This window comes from Platichthys flesus, chromosome 7 (assembly GCF_949316205.1).
Source record: "Platichthys flesus chromosome 7, fPlaFle2.1, whole genome shotgun sequence".
Classification (NCBI taxonomy): domain Eukaryota; kingdom Metazoa; phylum Chordata; class Actinopteri; order Pleuronectiformes; family Pleuronectidae; genus Platichthys; species Platichthys flesus.
This window is the reverse complement of record NC_084951.1, coordinates 2,020,356-2,041,021: the sequence shown is the minus strand read 5'-3', so window position 1 is coordinate 2,041,021 and position 20,666 is coordinate 2,020,356. Positions and strand designations below refer to the sequence as shown.

The following is a 20,666-nucleotide window of genomic DNA, read 5'->3' as shown; positions in this document are numbered from 1 at the left end:
TATGAGAAACAACGTGACAACAGATAATATGACCTCAGTAAGTTAATGCAAGGCAAGAAAACTTGTGCGTTTGCATTTTTTAAGATCTGAAGCTCTCTCCGTTTTCACAGATGTACATGTGATGGAAATAATCAAAATACTTATTTAAAAATATATTTCTGTGCGCTTGTTGAAAAAATTGCTGGAAATATTACGCATTATAACCTTTGAATTCAGGTCACAGCCATGAGTTACTTATTAACCTTGATATACGCAGTCAGATAATCAAATAGCCTAAAGCAAACACTTGGGAGTCCATGTGGTCTGGAATACAGACTGAACTTTGAGTCTGAACAGCTGAAATAGTTGAAGCTCAACTATGTTAAATCAAAGGTCAACAGTTTCATTGTTTCGCTTGCATTTGTGACTGAAGAACTGAATCTTAGAATGAATGTATGACTGTATTATAGAGTTGTACAGACTGCACAGGCTTCCGTGCAGAATCGTGCAGCATGAGCCACTCAAAATTAGCAAATGTGAGGGTAAAATATTCATGTCACATCACTGTCAGTTCTGCGACTGTATTTTTCTTCATGTCAGGAACCAAGACCACAGGAGTTTGATCAAGAAGCTCATAAAAATTTAGATGAGTGAGTTAAACTTATATATAGCTGGGCTATTTCACTGTGTCAGGTACACATTCTGTTTGATAAATATTTATATATATATATGATAGGATAGAGTAAGCAGATACCCAATATTAAAGGAATCCAACAGGTCCAAAACAGCTTTTTGATGACTATGGCTACTTTCTGACATGCAGTGAACTCCATTGACATTCCCTAGTAAAAAGTCCCATAAAGTCTGCAAAAACTCCGGAGGCACTAACCTAGACATTTGCGTTTCTAAATGCTAATCAACAGCCGATACAAAGGCTTGAATGACTTGGCTTATTCCACTAATACTGCTAACAGACACACCCTGCAGATACACAAAACTGGCCAGCTTTAACCAAGCCATTAGTGACCCTCATTCATTAATAGCAATATAACAAAAGTCCAATTCGATAAATATATATCAATATAAGCCATTGTGTAAACACAGTGAGGAGGAATAACACCTTTTATCGTTCTCATAATTTTAAAAATGTTTTGTTGTTAAGAGAATGTGTTAAAGTTTTAAAATCCCTTCACCTTCAATCAATGACAATATAAGTCTTTAAACTTTAAAGAAAATAATTACATGAAATTTATTGCAATTATAATCAATACTGTATATTAGATTCACAACTTCTGATTTCAAACTTAATCACAATGTACTGGAGCAGCCATCAATAACATCTCCTTGTTGTATCAACAGCAGCACTCTGTTGAATCACTTGTTTACTGCAGACTCTCAGGAAAGAATTTTTATACTTGTGCTGCATTCAAGTCACATGGGAAAAAATTGTCCGTTTGTCATCTTTTAGATAGTGAATGTACAGCAGTGGTTTAGCATAACTAATACAGAAACAATCTTAAACTGATTATTTTTTTTCTGTAACAAAATAGAATAGAATAGAATAACATAAAAAAGAAGTGCTATATAATGTCTTCATCTAACTGCTTGGGATAAAGTTAATTTAAGCATCGGGGTAGCATTCAAGAGTGGAAGTAGGGGAACTGATTTGACCAAACCCACAAACTCATAGGAGAAATGATACATCATACTGGGGTGTCCGAACCTCATATTTACCAAATGTGATGAAAGATGGGGAGTCAATATTGTTGCAAACATTCATAGTGCCGGAAAAGGTTTACTGACACGAAGGGTGTGGTCTATATCCATCCCTTCAGCCTTCTTGTGTACAAACACACCCCTGCCACCACCGCAGAGTCACTGGATCCGCCCACATATTTGGATCATCTTAAAAATTGTATTATTTAGTTTAATTGTTAAAAGAGTTCTTTCCTAATCCATACTGCATCCTTCATGTTTTAGTCGCAAAATCCTGCTAAAAGACAGACAGTTACTCCATCATCATAACCTCCTAGTGGTAAAAAAGAAGGGCACTCAGAGTGTCTACCTACACAGTCCCCTTATAAAACCACATCTAAATTCATTCGTTCCAGCTGTTTTTACGTAATCCTGCTAACTGACAAGTGCAGATGAAAACATAACCACTTTGGCAGAGGTGGCCATAGCTGCTCACTGCCCTGTGTGTCCTTCACCAGATGGGTTAAAAGCAGAGGTTAAATTTCCCTACCAGCATGAGTGTGCCTGTGCATGTCTGTGCATGTGTTTGGGACAAATAAATGTAGCTTAATCTTAATCTTAATCTCAAATGCACTGAAATCCCTCAAAAAATATTATATGATGAAAATCATATTTGCATGTCAGAGATGAAAACTGGTCAAAAAACCTAGACAAAAACTGAAAGATTAAACTTAAAGACTGGTAACTCTTTGCCCCAGGCTGCCTTCATTTAGGTTAGTGGTTGTCTGTGCAATGTTTAGTTTGCTGTCAAATAGGTCTCGCATTTATCGACACTTAGACTTTTATATTAATTAAAAAAGCTGAGTGAGCACAAACGTTACATAATAAAGACTGAACTCCAAAACAAAATCCCCATGCACATTATCCTGGTTTCACTTTCGGCCTGGTTCACCTCCCTGGTTCCTGAAAACAACCTTTACTTAAGTTAACAATACAAAATCTCTATTGACAGGACAAGGAGCTTGTACTAGGTAAATAGCAATGGCGTGATAAGGGTGTAAATAACAATCCTGTTGAACAGCTTTATACCCTGAGGCTGCTGAACAAGTTACAACACTGAGCTGTCTCGTCTGTAAGCAAAGGAGGGTGTACCCACTGAGGCTTAAACAAGAACTGAATCCTGTTCATGAGTTGTTTTCAACTTAGGAAACATGAAACTGTTGATTTAAAATAAAAGTTGCCCACTTTGTGTATAGGTTGTAAATTGTGTGTGACGTTTTATTCCAAATAAAGCATTTTTTAGCTAACTTTTACATTTCCTTTTCACTAGTGATCCATTTTAGGAATCCTACTGTGAAGCCAGTGCGGAAAGGCACATTAAACCCGAAAAAAAATGTATTTGTCAATGCAGCTGTTGAGGCAGAAATATAATCACCCATATTACACATGTGGATCCATTAAAAAGCTAAAAGTTGATATGCTAATATCTGATGCCAAATGTACTAGGTATAAGTTGATTTTAGCTGGGAAACTAGCTTAAGTACGTGCACTGGTTACAACCACATATCTGGCTTTAGTCATATAGTTATAAGGTTCAACAAAACACCAAAATAACTTGCATGACTTAACTGAAACACACCAAAGTGCAAGTTGTATTTAGTGGAAATAATCTGATGGCTTTAAGAAACAAACCACTGAAGTCAATTATTATTGTGATTATTATTATTTCTAATGATAATTATATTTAATAATAATAATAATAACAGGCCATCGTATCAAATATAACATCATTACGTCTATAAATATCACTCTTTTCATTTTCATTATAAAAACCAGTCTGACAAACTAATGGAGGTGTAACCAGTGGTGGAGCACATGACACCCGGATATAAGAGTTCACAGACCTGTTTGAGACAGGTTACAGGATCGCTACTGAACCAGTTAGTCGGTAACATGAGTCACGTTGTGCTGTTCGTGCCGGGCTCGCACTGTGAGTATGTGGTTCCTAGAGCAGTCTCCGTACAAAGTTATGGTCAGTACTCACTCCATCTGTTCTGTGCGCCTCCTCTCCTCCTCCTCCTCGTCACCGCTTCACTCATGGCTGCTCCACACACACCTCGGTACTCTGGGTAGTTTCAGAGTCAGTGACACAGCAGCTGTAGCGGCTCTCATCGTGTCCTCTCCGACTCAAACATGTCATCCTGCTCCGTGTGCTCACTTCCAACCAAAACCCCCAGCCGCACCACCAGCACCAACCGTCTGAGCTCAGGAGCTGCTCTCCGTGCTGCGTTCAGGGGACGAGCGAAAAAAACGGTGCGATGCGACTTTAGTTCGCTGTAACGAGGAGCCTGGTTTGCTGCCAGTGAACACAACAAGCAAGTCAGCCACATTTACTTAACAACAGCTGGACAGCGCCGAGGGTTAACTTAAGTTCATGTAGAGAAACAGAGATCCGCCAGGCTTCCTCCTTCCAGCTGCAGGCAACAACAAGCTCTAACACGAACATCTGGAGTAGACCAGCGCAGCTCTTACCTAATAAGAACCTGTTTATGGACGGTTCTCTGGGCCAAAACTATATATATATTTATATAGATACATAAATAATTATATAAATACATAAATAAAAGGATAAATAAACAGGTAGATAGTTATCAAATTAATTGCCTGAATAAATGTGAATTTATAAATATATTTATATATTTTTATTTATCTTTTTATCAATATATTTCGAATTTTATTTAGACATTTATTTATAAATTTCAAATTTTATCTATTTATTTATTTATACTTTTATTTATCCTTTGCGTAACCTGCTGCACAGTACATTTAAAAACTGTCAACTGTTGGTTAAAGCTTCTGATTGGTTTGTGAACAGTGTTACAGACCCAGCAGGCGCAACCTGAGTTTGGTTTGCACTGTGAAGCTACAATCCAGCAGATGGAGATGAGGCAGAAAGAAATCATAGGATTCAAAAAATCTATAATATGGTCTTTTATAAATGATAATTATTTCATTATTATCTGGGAATATTGTAAATATTAACATTCTAATATACTCTCTATACCAGTTGGTGATGATAATTAGGGCTGAAAGATATTGGGAAAACATGCGATATGAGATAATGTTGTTTAATATCGCGGTGACGATATGATTTGTCATAAATGAACATAAACAGTCCCTGGCTAAGGTGGTTGAGTCCATGACAGCTCCGTGGCCGGGAGAAGGCATTTATTCATGTATTTAATAATGTAATTATATATTTATTTATGTATTTATTTATCCTTTTATTAATTTTGTATTAATTCATTATGTATTGAAATATAGAGTTTTGGCAGAGAAACCTGTATTTATATGTCATGATAACCAGTCAAAGCACTCTACAGCACAGTTTTGCCATTTACCCATTCACACACATATTCACGCAGTGCATCTCTATTTATCACTCATCACTCATGCACTGCCAGCACAGCCATCATGGACAATATGGTGCTCAGTAACTTGCCCAAAGACACTTTGGCATTCACACTGGGGGATCCTGGGACTGAACTGTCGGACGACGCATATTTCCAGCTTTTCACTACAATACTTAAATTCATATTGTTGCCACAGAACTGCTTGCATCACACAGATAAAAGGAGACAATCGCAGATTTAAACTGATTCTGCAGATTTCTAAAACACTGGTAAAAGTTTAGCAGAGGCCTATGGGCCATCTAACTTAATGTTTTGGACCTTACATTTATCATAATGGAAACCATTATACACAAATCAGAAACAGCATTTAAACAGTTAAAGTGTTAATGTTGTGGTTGGTCTATGCATGTAAAGTAGTGGTGTGTTCCATTTGAATGTCCCCTGAAATTGGATTTCAGACTCAGAGACAGACGAACCTCTTCAGCCACGACCTCATAATCCAAGATGGCTGTTCCATGCATTAAAAGTCAAAGAGCAGATACTATTATCACGTTCATTTTATTTGTCCCTCATTAAAGCAGTCATTCACTGAGTGCTGCCCAACATTCACATGTGGACATATTGGTATGCATGTATTCAAATGTATATTGGTGGCTTATACCCAGATGTGTAAAGTAACGAATTACATTTACTCACGTTACTGTAATTGAGTAGTTTTTTTGTGTACTTTGTAATTTTTGAAATGGGTTATTTTACTTTTATTTAATTCGATTTTAGAAGTATTGTACTTCGCAACATTGGAAATTACATCCGTTACAGTTTGAGAATCAGTGCGCTACACAGGGCCGGCCCTAGCACATTTGGCGCTCTATATAAGCTTCACTCCTGCCCCCCCCCCCCCCCCCCCCCGATAAAAATGTGCATTTCTTTCAAATAAACACAACAACGATCGCAGAGTCAGGTTGCAAGCATTTGATTTAGACAGCGTCTCTCCTCAGGAGAAGGAAAACATTCTGTAACGTTTTAGCTAGACCTCAGATAATATGAACATGTTCACCGTTCAAATTCATTATTTGTTTTGAACTCGTTCATGCAAAACACTGCCTGAAACTCAATAGCCTACTGGCCTACCTGCCTCTGCCGCCTGGGAGCGACTCTTCAGCTGTGCTTTTCAAGGTGAGCTCTACTCACCTTGAAAATCAGCTGTTGCTCAAACTCAACAAGAAGTGTGTAGACTAGTGCTCTAAAGGTGGACCAAAGTTTAACCAAAAGTTTAAATATACAGTGGGACAGCGGCATTTGAACTTTTTATTTTAGCTGTCATGTGGTTCATGTCTTGACATGTCGTCCCAAAAGTTCTTAAATGTTGTGTTGACATGTTAAATGTTTAATGTTTGACATGTTTAATTACATTGCACTTATATTTGTAAAGATACTGCTTTAATTAAAAATTAAAGCGGCCCCCCATCAAGTTGTTGAAATAACTAAGTAACTTTACTTTAAGTACATTTTAAATGAACTACTTTTCACTTTTACTTGAGTAGATTTTTAGATGGGTACTTTTATTTGTACTTAAGTAAAATTTCATCAAAGTAAAGGTACTTTTACTTGAGTACAATATTTCAGTACTTTTTACACCTCTGCTTATACCTGGCTTTAGAGCAAAGCCCTCGTCCCCCACACAATGCATAAAAAAACTCTTTTTCTAGAACCCTGTGAACTGAGGCCTGAGTTAAATGTAATGCAAAATACATACTGTGATATATTTATAAAGATCCTATCACAGCCACAGAGGTCATTGTTCAACCTAAATCACACAACTAATAGAACTTCTCAGGAATAGTAAATTGACTTTGACAGAATTAGATTGTCAATGTGACATCATAAATAAGGTAAAATAATTCATGTCATCATTTGCAATAGCACATTTTTGAGATTTCGTCCTTCTAACATCCCAGACTCATTTTAAAGGTTATTTTTTCTTGTTTCTTCTTATGTTGAATTATTTCCTGTTTTATTTTGTACACTCAACTCTTGTGTCTTCTCAGCAAACCTCACTTCCTGCCCTGTGTTCCTCAACCAGTGGATCACCCTGATTGTTTCCACCTTCACCTCCCTAGTTTCTCCCTCTAGTGGATTTAGTCTCTGTTGTCCTTCTTCCGTTTGAGAGTTCACTGTAGTATTTGAGTCTCACATCCCAGCCTTTTGTTCCAAGTATCTTTGTGTTTTGGACTCATATTCTGTTTTTTAACTTCCTCTTTGCTTAGTGATTTGGAAACAGTAACCTGAACCCCTTTTTTTATATTATTTAGCTCTACTACTCTGTGTGTCTCATCTCCTCTGTCTGTTGGCTGCCAGCTGGGTATCACTCCCTCCTTCTTCTCTTGTTTTTCATTTCCCCCTGTGTGTGAGGGTGAATGCTGTTACAGGATGTGGCTGCAAGTCTTCTCCATCCTGTCCCCTCCGCACCTGATCACACCTGTTGCCACCATATTAAGCCCATTATTCACCCAGTATTCATTAAATTTTCTGTTTAACCAAGTTGTATACTGAGACTCTGTTCCTGCGTTTTGATCATGTTTTCACCTGTGACCCTGACTCCTGCCTGTTTGTCAGGCTCAAACCCTCCATCTGTTCTAACTGCTCCCTGTCTGGTTTCTGTCATGTCACGTTCCAACTGGATTAGATTCATCACTTGCCATCTCATCTCCGCTCTCACCCTGTTCACATACAAACTGTTAGATCTGTTGCTCATTCTTATATTCAGTAAATCTCGTTTTAACTTTAACTCTGCCTTCATGTATTAGTTTAGCATTGAGGTCCAATACTTGCTTTAAACTTTACACACAGGTGTTGTCATAGACAGAAATAATATTTATAAGATGGAAGCCCAATATATAATAAGAAAATTATTACAGTTTTTTCCCATGTTTAAGACTCTGCTCTGTCAGGGAGCTTTCAGAAATTCATAGCAGCAACAATATTCTCCAGGAGAATTAATCCCCCAACCCAATGCATGATTATTACATTTCAGTTTACGTGTATGTCATCAGAGTAAAGGTGTGCTCAGACTGAACACTTGAAAATATTCCCCTTTGTGTTTAATGGAACACAACTCAAAGTGCCGGGTCATAATAGCTGCACCTGTTTGAATATGATTGGATGTTATTGGTCACCTGGAAGCCAAGAAGCTTCTGAATTAGCCAGTCACAGTGAAGCTTGAATCGAGCTGCTGATCATTTAGTGTCACTTTGTAACATACCTGTCTTCTTCACCTGGTCTTGAGAACCACAGGGCTGGGAGGCACCATCACCATCGAAGACCGGCTCTGAGATTGAAAGGCAAAAAATGAAGTGTACAAGGTTTGTATTGACAACTCTGACCAGTTGGTGTTCTTCATGAGGGACCAAATCGATTTGTCATGCTATTGAAAGAGAATGTCGAATTAAGGTCACCATCTTGGTAGATTAAAATTAGTGAGAGGAGCTGAAATATGAAAGTATCATATTTACCCTTCCTAGATGACTCTCGCACTGATGAAAACGACGGCAACCCTCTGCGCCTTCTAAATCCACCCTCTTCCTCGCTGTTGTGCCTTTCTGTAGAAAATTCATGACATGCAGCAAGAGGTGTCAGTAATTAAAAGGCTGTCTGACGTGCAGGAATTGTCTTTGACCAAATATAGGCATTTTATAATTTTTTGAATGTTTGTGACTTGATCATACTTTTTATACGAAGATATGAGAAGTTTCAACCTCTCCTTGTGTTTGGAGACAGTTGCTGCTCCACATCACAGCCACAGAGGTCATTGTACAACTTAATTCACACTACTAATAGAACTTCTCATGAATAGTAAATTGACCTTGACAGAATTAGAATTTTTGTAATTCTACGTAATTGCTAATTAGTCTTAGATTATTTTGACGTAATGTAAATGTAACAACATAAATAAAGGAAACAAAATTATAACTTAATTTGCAATAGTCCTACACACATTTTAGAGATTTCGTCCTTCTAACATCCCAGACTCATTTTAAAGGTTATTTTTTCTTGTTTCTTCTTATGTTGAATTATTTCCTGTTTTATTTTGTACACTCAACTCTTGTGTCTTCTCAGCAAACCTCACTTCCTGCCCTGTGTTCCTCCACCTGTGGATCACCCTGATTGTTTCCACCTTCACCTCCCTAGTTTCTCCCTCTAGTGGATTAAGTCTCTGTTGTCCTTCTTCCGTTTGAGAGTTCACTGTAGTATTTGAGTCTCACGTCCCAGCCCTTTGTTCCCAGTATCTTTGTGTTTTTGTACTCATCTTCTGTTTTTTAACTTCCTCTTTGCTTAGTGATTTGAATACCGTAACCTGAACTCTATTTTGAGACTTAAACTCTACTACTCTGTGTGTTTCATCTCCTGTGTCTGTTGGCTGCCAGCTGGGTATCACTCCCTCCTTCTTCTCTTGTTTTTCATTTCCCCCTGTGTTTGAGGGTGAATGCTGCTACAGGATGTGGCTGCAGGTCTTCTCCATCCTGTCTCCTCGGCACCTGATCACACCTGCTGCCTCCATATTAAGCCCAGTATTCACCCAGTATTCATTCAATCCTCCAGTTGTATACTGAGACTTCTGTCCCTGCGTTTTGATCATGTTTTCACCTGTGACCCTGACTCCTGCCTGTTTGTGTGTCAGGTTCAAACCCTCCATCTGTTCCCACTGCTCCCTGTCTGGTTTCTGTCATGTTTAAACTGGATTAGATTTATCTGCCTCTCCGCTCCCCCCCCCCCCGTTCACCTACAAACTGTTATATCAAACAAACTAATCCCCCAACCCAATGCATGATTATTACATTTCAGTTCATGTGTATGTCAGCAGAGTAAAGGTATGTTCAGACTGAACACTAGGACATTTTTCCCTTTGTGTTTAATGGAACACAACTCAAAGTTCCGGGTCATAATAGCTGCACCTGTTTGAATATGATTGGATGTTATTACACCTGGAAGCCAAGCAGCTTCAGAATTAGCCGGTCACAGTGAAGCTTGAATCGAGCTGCTGATCATTTAACGTTGTGACATTGTAACACACCTGTCTTCTTCACCTGGTCTTTAGAACCACAGGGCTGGGAGGCACCATCACCACCTAAGACCGGCTCTGAGATTGAAAGGCAAAAAATAAAGCGTACAAGGTTTGCATTGATAACTCTGACCATGGTGTTCTTCATTAGGGACCAAATTGATTTTTCATGTTATTGAAAGAGAATGTCGAATTAAGGTCACCATCTTATAAATGTGTGAGTGGAGCTGAAATATGAAAGTATCATGTTTACCCTTCCTTGATGACTCTCGCACTGATGAAAACAACAGCAACCCTCTGCGCCTTCTAAATCCACCCTCTTCATCGCTGTTGTGCCTTTCTGTAGAAAATTCACGAGATGCAGCAAGAGGTGTCAGTAATTAAAAGGCCGTCTGACATGCAGGTATTGTCTTTGACCAAATAAAGGCATCTTTTTGAATGTGTGTGACTTGATCATACTTTTTATACGAAGAGATGAGAAGCTGAAACTTCTCCTTGTGTTTGGAAGCAGTTGCTGCTCCGCATTCTGAGAGAAAAAGAAACAAGAATACACTTAAGTGTAATATAAGACTAAATAAATTTGTTGACAAGAAAGGAATTGTATCACAAGAAAATAAAATGTTCTGACTTGCAAGCAAAGAAATAAGTCTATATCCCATCAGCGTCTGGCATATTCAGAATAAATTTGACACCATTTGACATTTAATCTTGATCTTGATGCGGAGCTCAACATGGTGATGACTGCTACATTGGGTCAACAATATGTACTTTGTTAAGGTTAGAGAAGCATCATGGTTGGGTTGAAATTACTCAATTGAGGTGAGAGGACATTTTATGTTATGGTTACAATAATACCAATATGGTTACAGTTATGAAACTATCCTGGAAATTCCCTACTGATTCTACCCACGTGTCTTTCTGCCTGTATGAACTGTCTATTAATGCATGTCTGTCTGTCTGTAAGTCTGTATTATGAACACATAACTTAAATGTTCAACTTGCTTGACGTCTCACTTGCATGTGCATGCTTACAGTTTTTCTCGATTGCATAAACACTAAAATCAAAAGTATTACACAATTATCAATACCTTACACTCAAGGAGAAAATATCGGCCAAGATCTGAACCACTTTAAGCACAATGTCAGCCTCACACTTTTTGCAAAACAATATACACAGTGATCTGCAAAACACTAAACACACTTGTGTTATATTAGACACATAAGTATATCAAAATATCACTTTCTTGCAATCCCATAGCACTGACAGACAAACGACCACCCCTATGAGCTAATTGGTTAAACACATCCATCAGGTGCTCAAACACATGATTGCTTAATTGTAGACACAACAATCAGGTTTAAGCACTATACAAATGCAGCAGCTGAGTTCACCTGACTTCAACCAAAATGGAGCTTGAGCTCAAAAAAGAAGAAGAGTGAGCACTGTGATGTTGAATACTGCACACGTAACCTTTATAATGTAAATGTACTGTATACCAGACCTATGCTGAACTATACAATCTTGTCTTTCACTGTATTTCTGAGAGTTTTACAGATGGATGAGGAAATCCTGCATCAATTCATATCCATAGATGAGGCAGGGTTCAACCTGACAAAAGCAAGAAGGAGAGGCAGAAATATCATTGGCCACAGGGCTATAATCAATGTCCCAGGGCAACGTGGGGGTAACATCATCCTTTGTGCTGCCACTACACAGAATGGGGTCCACCTCCGTCACGCCAATATGGGCCCTTACAACACACCTCACATTCTCACATTTTTGGCCCGATTGATAACCAGTAAATATGCAAAAACTTCAGAATTAAATTGTTAAATTACTTATCATAGAGTCCAAAATGTTGTGCAGTATTTATGTATTTTTTTTTTTTTTATTTGAACATGTAATATGAATAATGTCCTAGAAATCTCTGTTTAAGTTTAACATGTCCGAGCACAGAGACAGAAGTTTAGGAGAAACCATATCACACCTCTGGTGTCGCTAACTACCCAGTGTGACCAGTGCATGTGGTTGCGATTACGATTATTGGTCCTGACCAAACCAAACCAGTGAAAAACGAAATAAATTAGACAAAATGTTTTAATGTATGTAGAATAGAAAACGGAATGCAGAAATTAAATCATATATAAGTTACAAATATACACATTCTGAACTACAGCCACCAAGTTGTGGGTTGTACTTTACAATCCCAAATATTTGAGGACCTGTTAGTTTTTGTTAGAATCAGTTTCTCATTCTTGCAATTTGGATATTAATGTAAAAATCCTCTTTGTTTTGACACACACACACACACACACAAACACACACACATACACACACTCCATTGCTTAAGCACAATTTTGAAAACAGGGCCCAGTTTTTCAAAGCACTACACAAATTAGCACAACCACACACCCAATAAGCAGAACACCTCAGATCCTTTGCCAAACAAAAAAATGGAATTTTGTTACCATATGAAACACACACGTTTCATATGACCTAATTCTGTTTGAACCAGTTACACACTGCTGTTGCTAACCTAAAGCTCTTTAAGCAATTCTACTTCTCAGTGATTACACTGCTGTAAATGAAGTACACAGAAAAAGTGCAAATATACAATAAATTCACCAAACACTACACAAGACAAATGCCGCAGCCTGATGAAAGTATAATGTATATCTGTCTATATACCCAAATCAGTCAACATGTCAACATGGAGAATCACAACATACATATCCCAGTGTTCATGCTACTACAGTAGTGTGCATAAAACTGTTAGCTCAGCAAATATCAGACAAACAGAAGATTCTGTATCCAGTACAGGTTACAATGACAGATGCCACTGTATATCTGCTAAGATTTGGCTGAACTCTAACCCTAACTCCCTTAGCGTCAATCCGTGGTTCACAACATGGTCAACAAGTGTTGCGCGAATTTCATTTGATACATTTTGTCTTCTTGTACTTTGAGCATGTTCTACTCCTGCTTCAGGTCTTCTTCTTCCTCTACCACCACCTTCGCCTCTACCTCTGGCCCGGCCTCCGCATGTTCCTCTTCCTCCTTCTCCGCCTCCATGGATTCCCGCTCTCATCCTCACTCTTCTTCTTCTTCTGACTCCTTCCATTTTTGTTGAAGTCAGATGAACTCTGATGATGCATTTGTAAAGTGCTTAAACCTGATTACAATTAAGCAATCTTGTGTTTGTACACTCGACGGCTGTGTTGAACTGATTGGCTCATGGGGTTGTCATTTGACAGGCAGTGCTTTGGAATTACAAAGAAGTGACATCATGATATACTTCTGTGTCTAATGTAAACAAGTGTGATTAGTGTTTTGGTAATCAATGTGTGTATTGATTTGCAAAAAGTGTGAGGCTGACATTGTGCTTATAGTGGTGCTTATCTGGTCCGTTGTTTTGCTCCTTGAGTTTAAGCTGAGTTATAGTGTTTATGCAATCGAAAAAAAATTTAAGTTAAAGTTAATGTGATGGTCTCTGAGCAGGCCTCCCCCGCGGGGGTTTGGTCGTCAAGGAGATGTAGCTCATCTGGTTTGGCTGCATCTTATAAGCTGGTGACACTCAGTCGATCTCTCTCCCCATGGTTTCCACAGCATTTAGTTTCAGTTCTGATTTGATTTTACACATTTCATTTCCTTTTCATTTCTTCAAATAACCTTAGTCTTAAGTAAAAATTCATATGTGGTCTACACTACTTTGTCCAGCCTTGAGCCAGGTTGTGACAGTTAAGAAAAGATCAAATAATAGTAAAGGAAGTAAAGTACAATGTTTTGTTGATTCCAACCATAAAAAGACCATTTCCCCTTTTAAAATTACATCAATTGAGATTATCAGTATATATACTGCAGGGACCCCAATTTAAAATCTATTTAACATGTATAGTCAGTGTTTCAAGTTCAGGTTGATCAGCACTTCAGTCTGCTCCTCCTCTGATACCGATGATATATTTTTGTTTCACTTACACAGAGAGAGAATGATACAAACATTGAGATGGTTTGAACCCTTGTGAGTACAATGCAATGTGAATTGATGAGATAGAACTTATTTCAAACTAAAGTAACTGCAGTATTCAGGAGTTAATCTGTTATCAGTTTTGGATTTTACAAGTTTGACTATAGAAAGACTGTCACTTATACTCTGTGGCCACATTTACAGTTTTTTACACATGATTAGAGTAAATGGTTCAGGTTCAAGTAATTACATTTCAAGCCTTCCCCTCTGAGTCAACACCAAAATGGTGTGCTGATGTAAATCTGCAGGAAGTAAAAGTGAAAAGTTGACAAAATGAAAGTTCTCTTTTCCTGCTGTCATGTGTTCATACGAACTGTCAGTTTCTCACACTTTACATTTCACTACAATTCAGTGTCAAGTTGACCATAAAGGAGCAACAGACAAAGAGTGTGAAACACACTTACCACTTGTGCTTGCTGTGACGTCTTATCCATTTTCTTGAGCTGATGTAAGACACTATTTATCCACTGGATTCCCTGTTAAAGAGCTGACTCCGACATTACGTTGACTTTACTTCTCCCTCAGTAAATAAAAGCTGAAGAGGTTCTCTTTCCCAGCAGTCAGTAGTATGAAGAAGCAAGTGCAAGTGTATGAGGAAGCGTTTATTTAAGAGAGCGGTTGGACTTCAGTCTAAGGCTGGGATTTCCTCTATCAATGTTTAACCACAATACTGTGACGCAGATGACACAATGTGTGTGTGTGTGTGTGTGCTGTACAGTTACACCGTTCGTCTACTTTTAAAACCAGTTAATTAATGTACTACTTAGACTTGGATAATGATTAGTACTGTGTACTTTCCTGACTCTTTAAATCATTTTGAGGCAACTGTCCCCGGTAAGATCCTGTGTAAGCCTGTTTGATTCTCAATAATTGATATGAATGTTAAATGTAATATCCTTGGAGTGCTCTGCCTTTGGGTCTTGAAATCTTTGACCATAACCAACTTGTGCCATCTATTGGTGATATAAAGATGGAGCAGGTGCCAGACGATAAGATGGTTGTGATGGAAGTAGTCCTGCTGTTTTGGATCATTTGTAGACAGTGCAGAAATGACTTGAAGGAACTGCAGTTGTCTATTCAGATGACATAAAAGTGTGTATAATGTCCCTCTGGTTGAAATGCAATAGTCTTGAGTTTTGGCCATCTTTCTTAAATAGATTCAACATATGAGGACATACTTGGACTATGGCCAGAGAAGGTCTCTGGTTCGTCTCTGGTTCGACTCAACGGAGAGACAACGAAAGACGAACCTGGATTGATCTGTCCAAAAATCCAAGAGTCTCCCTACCCTGTCTAGTGCCCCTGAGCAAGGCACCTTACTCCCCAAACATCTGCTCCCCGAGCGCCGTACATGGTCGCTCACTGCTCTGTGTGTCCTGCACCAGTGGGGTAAAAAGCAGAGATTAAATTTCCCTACCTGCATGAGTGTGCCTTTGCATGTCTGTGCATGTGTTTTGGACCAATAAATGGATATTAATCTTAATCTTAATATGCTGTTCAGAGTGCAAAGGGCATGATCAAAGTAATCTTGGAAATCTCAAAATGATGATAGTACGGCTAAAGAAAGATAACGCTAGATCAAGACCTTTGAAGCTTTGCTATCTGAAGCAATGATAAGGATCGCAGTATTATCAGAATTTAGCTGTTGTTTGCCATCCAGACTTTTATGGCTGTCAGACAAATCTCCCAACAAGATGTTTATCTGCTTAAAAGACAAACTGCCGAATAGCCTTATTTGCAGGAGATACTGAATTTGTGATGTGACTTGGGGTGGCTGTGTTTCGGGAAATAGGTTGTCCACTAACCAGAATGATGACGGTTCCATCCCAGTCGTTTATCTTTCCATCTGCCGAAGTGTCATGGGCATGATACTGGACCCCAAATTGAACCTAGTGGCTGTGTCGGCATTGTTTGATTTATGCCTGATAAAGAAATCGTTGTACATAGTTGCACTGTTTCATGTGATCAAAAGTATAATATACAGCAACATATTGCTTCTTCCAATGCTGAAGAAATCTCACTATCATCCTGTACATATACATACAACCCAGAGTTGGGACCCGGAAGCACAGCTGCAGTGCTAAACACTGCGCTCCCTCTGGATCAGTCACAAAACCACAACCCCATAGAGATTGTGTTTGTCCACCATCCGATTAAACTATTTAAATTAAACATAACAGACCGAGAATTCCACACAATAATCTAATACAAATTAACACAACCTCTGAAGCAACGCAGGAAACGAAGACTTTTAAATTTGGTCTTTTAAACATTAGATCACTGTCAACTAAGGCTATTTTAGTTAATGAACTAGTCTCTGATTACAACATAGATTTATTGTCCCTCACTGAGACGTGGCTGCATCCTGATGAATATGTCAGTCTAAATGAATATACTCCCCCCAGTCATATCAATAATCCTAAACCTAAACTCAGCTACAAATCATTTGAATGTCTTGTTCTTAGTCTTCCACACCAATCCAGGAAACACCAACAGCCAATCATATTTGCTGTAGTTAATCGTGCTCCGGGGGCTTATACTGAATTTTTTACGGAATTCCCTGAGTTTTTATCAAACTTAGTCCTAAAGAGCGATAAAATTATTATTGTTGGTGACTTTAAAACAACCCCAGGTTTCTCTTCAGCACTGTAGCCAGGCTGACAGAGAGTCACACCTCCACCGAACCCAGTATTCCTCGATCCCTAAATAGCAATATCTTTATGGCCTTTTTTAATGATAAAATTCAAACTATTACAAATAAAATCCACCATCTCCTGCCCTCAATTGGCACTAATACCCTCCCAACTAGTGCCAATTCTACCAATTACTTAGACAGCTTCTCTCTGATCACCCGTGATCAGTTTACCAAATTAATCTCAGGTTCTAAACCAACAACCTGTATCTTAGATCCCATTCCTACCAAATTACATTCTGCCCCTAATTGATAGTTCGTTACTTAACATTATCAATCTGTCATTATCATCAGGTTATGTACCACAGTCTTTTAAAATAGCTGTCATCAAACCCCTACTCAAAAAACCCACTCTAGACCCAGAGGTTTGAGCCAATTACAGACCAATATCTAATCTCCCCTTCATGTCTAAAATCTTAGAAAAAGTTGTTGCCAATCAGCTGTGTGAGTTTCTCCAGGAAAATAATATATATGAAGACTTTCAATCGGGGTTTAGAGCCAATCACAGTACAGAGACAGCCTTGGCAAAAGTCACTAATGACCTTCTAATAGCCTCAGATCAGGGACTTGTGTCTGTCCTCGTTCTGTTAGATCTCAGTGCAGCATTCAACACAATTGACCATCAAATTTTATTACAAAGACTCAAACAGTTAATTAACATTAATGGAACCGCCCTTAACTGGTTTAAATCGTATTTTTCTGATCGCTCCCAATTTATGCAAATTAATGATGAGTCATCTGTGCACACCAAAGTTAACCATGGTGTTCCACAGGGCTCTGTGCTCAGCCCAATTTTATTCTCATTATATATGCTTCCACTAGGAAACATTATCAGGACACACTCTGTAAGTTTCCACTGCTATGCGGATGACACCCAGTTATATTTGTCAAGAAAACCTGAACAAAGTAACAAAGTCAATTAACTAAACTTCGAACATGTCTCAAGGACATAAAAACCTGGATGACCTGCAATTTTCTCTTATTAAAATCAGACAAGACAGAGGTTATAATACTTGGCCCCAAACACCTTAAAGACGCATTATCTAGTGATATCGCTGCGCTAGACGACATTGCCCTTGCTTCCAATGACACAGTCAGGAACTTGGGAGTGATCTTCGATACTGATTTATCCTTTAATAGTCACTTAAAACAAATTTCTAGGATTTCTTTGCACTTGCGTAATATTTCAAAAATTAGACATGTCCTTTCACAAAAAGATGCAGAAAAACTAGTCCACGCCTTTGTTACATCGAGACTGGACTATTGTAATTCATTACTATCAGGCTTCAGCAGGAAGTCGTTAAAGACTCTACAGCTTGTCCAAAATGCCGCAGCACGTGTCCTGACGAGAACAAAGAGAAGAGAGCACATTTCTCCAATATTAGCATCGCTATATCGTGTATATTCGTTAGAGTATACCATGTTGGGACGTGTCTTAAACACAAAGACAGGCTTATATACTTCTGGACTCTCAGACATTCTCGGAGAGTCCTCCAGGTGTTTGTGTTATTTGCACTCTGACTTTTTGGGATTACTTTTGAATTAGGGAATTATCTCTGACCAGCTAATGGATGGGTTAAGAAGGAATGTTCCTGACCTGTGTGTCTTCATGTTCGGACACAGAAACAGGCCCTTATTTAGTCAGAAATCCCATGTGGGATGTGTTTTACCTGAAGTCATGGGTGGAACCAAACTCCCTATATAAATGTGTGTAGGACCCCAGCACGTCAGACTTTCACTATGTGTATCTCCGGGTATCTAGATGCCCGTCCCGACCTGTAATTTCTTGTAATAAACTTTGTTACACTGAAACTACTGGGTCCCCGGAATCCTTCCTTCATCATCAACAACTTCTACAACATCATTGACCTCTCGGCTGCATCAAATATACGATAGCTACACTGGCTTACAGTTAAATCTAGAATAGAATTTAAAATTCTCCTCCTCACCTTCAAGGCCCTTAATAATATAGCGCCTTTTTACTTTAAAGAGCTGTTAGTACCTTATAAACCCGCTAGAGCACTCCGCTCCCAGAATTCAAGCTTACTTGTCGTCCCTAAATTCTCTAAAAGTAGAGTAGGATCCAGAGCTTTTAGCCATCAAGCCCCTCAGCTGTGGAATAATCTACCACTTTCAGTTCGGGAGGCAGTCACCATCTGTTCGTTTAAAAGTAGGCTCAAAACCTTCCTTTTTGATAAAGCTTATAGTTAGAGCTAATTAGTGCGCCAGAACGTTACTTGTTCTATTTTATGACACATGACACACGGAGCTTCTCTTTCCAGCTTCTCCTTCCTCTTCTCCATCCCTATCCCCCTTCCCCGGAATCCCTTTGCTTTATCACCCGCAGATCCAGGACCTCTGTGGCCGCACCATGGATTGCAGTTGGTGGATCGCGCACCGGGGGTCGCGGTGTTGGATCCAGTGTGGCGGATTCTGAATCATGTACAGAAGCCAGATCTGAATTTCCCTCGGGATTAATAAAGTATCCATCTATCTATCTATCTATCTATCTATGTGGGCTGATCATGGTGCTGGTGGCGGACCCTGTGTCGCGTTGGCATTGGGCACGGGCAGTGGACCAGGACCGCGGTGGTGGCTTGTGATGGGTCCTGGTGGGCGGCGGTGGACGGTGACTGAGGACTGGAGTGGCGTCTGGTCTGGATGGTGGATCGTGGTCTAGAAGGTTGATAACATCCACTGGCGGTATGCATTAATTAGTGTGGCAGAACTTAACCTTTGTTCTAAAATAGAAAGCGTTTAGTTCAAAAAGGCATAGAGGTATTGATGTCTGATCTACTGAGTGGGCCACATGGTTTTCATAGTACTGCCATACAAACCAGTAGCCAGTCAGATTTACCTTGAGCCTCAGTGTACCCTCAAGTTCGGCCCGTATCATTGTTTCATTGATTACAAGGCAAAAACACCTGATGACGCTATGGTGCAAGGGGAATTTATGACCCATGACACACGGAGCTTCTCTTTCCAGCTCTCTTCTTCTCCATCCTTATCACATCAGAGTAATTCATATCACATCAATACAATATTTCGGACCCTTGTTCCCCTTCCCCGGAGTCCCTTTGCCTTGTCGCCCGCAGATCCAGGGCCGCAGCTGTGGGCACATCATCATGCATTGCGATTGTGGATCGCGTGTCGGAGGTCGCCTGGTGGATTCTAACCTGTTCAATGTGTAAACATAAAATATTTGGGCTCTACAGTGGCATGCCACTATTTAATCACTGTTTTAATTACATCTCCCATTCATAGCAGCAAAGTGATCATTACCCTCTCATTACAAGCAAGCATGTGCCCTGCCCATGGGAAGCTTGGTCAGTGCATTTAGATGTCCTCATCCCATTGAGGTTCTAGTAGTACATAGTACATCTTATATCAGGCTTATGTAGTACGCCATACTCAAAAATTGGAGTACCTGATATCTGAATGAAGAGCCTCACAGTCAATGACTGATCTGGTTGAAATCATTCTGAAAGAGGCAGCACTACTCTGAACCTGCTGCAGACAACTGGATATTCAAAGGTAGGGAACCATCTCGAGGCAGAATTATGAAAATCAAATTAATTTAACTATTCTTAAAAAGATTATGACAATCATGATTCATAATTATCTATATTTCATTTTGTAGATCAAGGGGTTGATACACTATCACCCTCTAATGACCAGCAGTGACTTATTGTAAACTCAATTGAGTTACTGCTGCTTTTGATTCTTATGTTAATTGAGGTTCCACCTCCAAGTTTTTCAGTCAGGCGTGCTGCTTTGACACTGTTTAGCCACTAGGGGTCATG

General features: G+C 39.2%; 1 protein-coding gene across 4 annotated transcripts in view; it reads right to left on the bottom strand.

The window, feature by feature from the left end:
• dennd2da (DENN/MADD domain containing 2Da) overlaps positions 1 to 14,787 on the bottom strand; it is a 38,446-nt gene extending 23,659 nt beyond the window's left edge. For 2 of the 4 annotated variants that reach the window (XM_062392625.1, XM_062392626.1), the window contains exons 1-6: positions 14,576 to 14,787; positions 10,606 to 10,672; positions 10,400 to 10,486; positions 10,159 to 10,224; positions 8,600 to 8,686; positions 8,350 to 8,415 (exon numbers count right to left, since the gene is read on the bottom strand). In XM_062392625.1, coding sequence (XP_062248609.1) covers positions 8,350 to 8,415; positions 8,600 to 8,686; positions 10,159 to 10,224; positions 10,400 to 10,486; positions 10,606 to 10,672; positions 14,576 to 14,605 — 403 coding nt within the window. In that variant the 5' untranslated portion in view covers positions 14,606 to 14,787. Of the gene's footprint in view, positions 1 to 3,718; positions 3,983 to 8,349; positions 8,416 to 8,599; positions 8,687 to 10,158; positions 10,225 to 10,399; positions 10,487 to 10,605; positions 10,673 to 14,575 lie in introns of those variants that run through there. The other 2 variants (XM_062392627.1, XM_062392628.1) reach the window with 2 other exon arrangements.
• Positions 14,788 to 20,666: the final 5,879 nt, after the last annotated feature.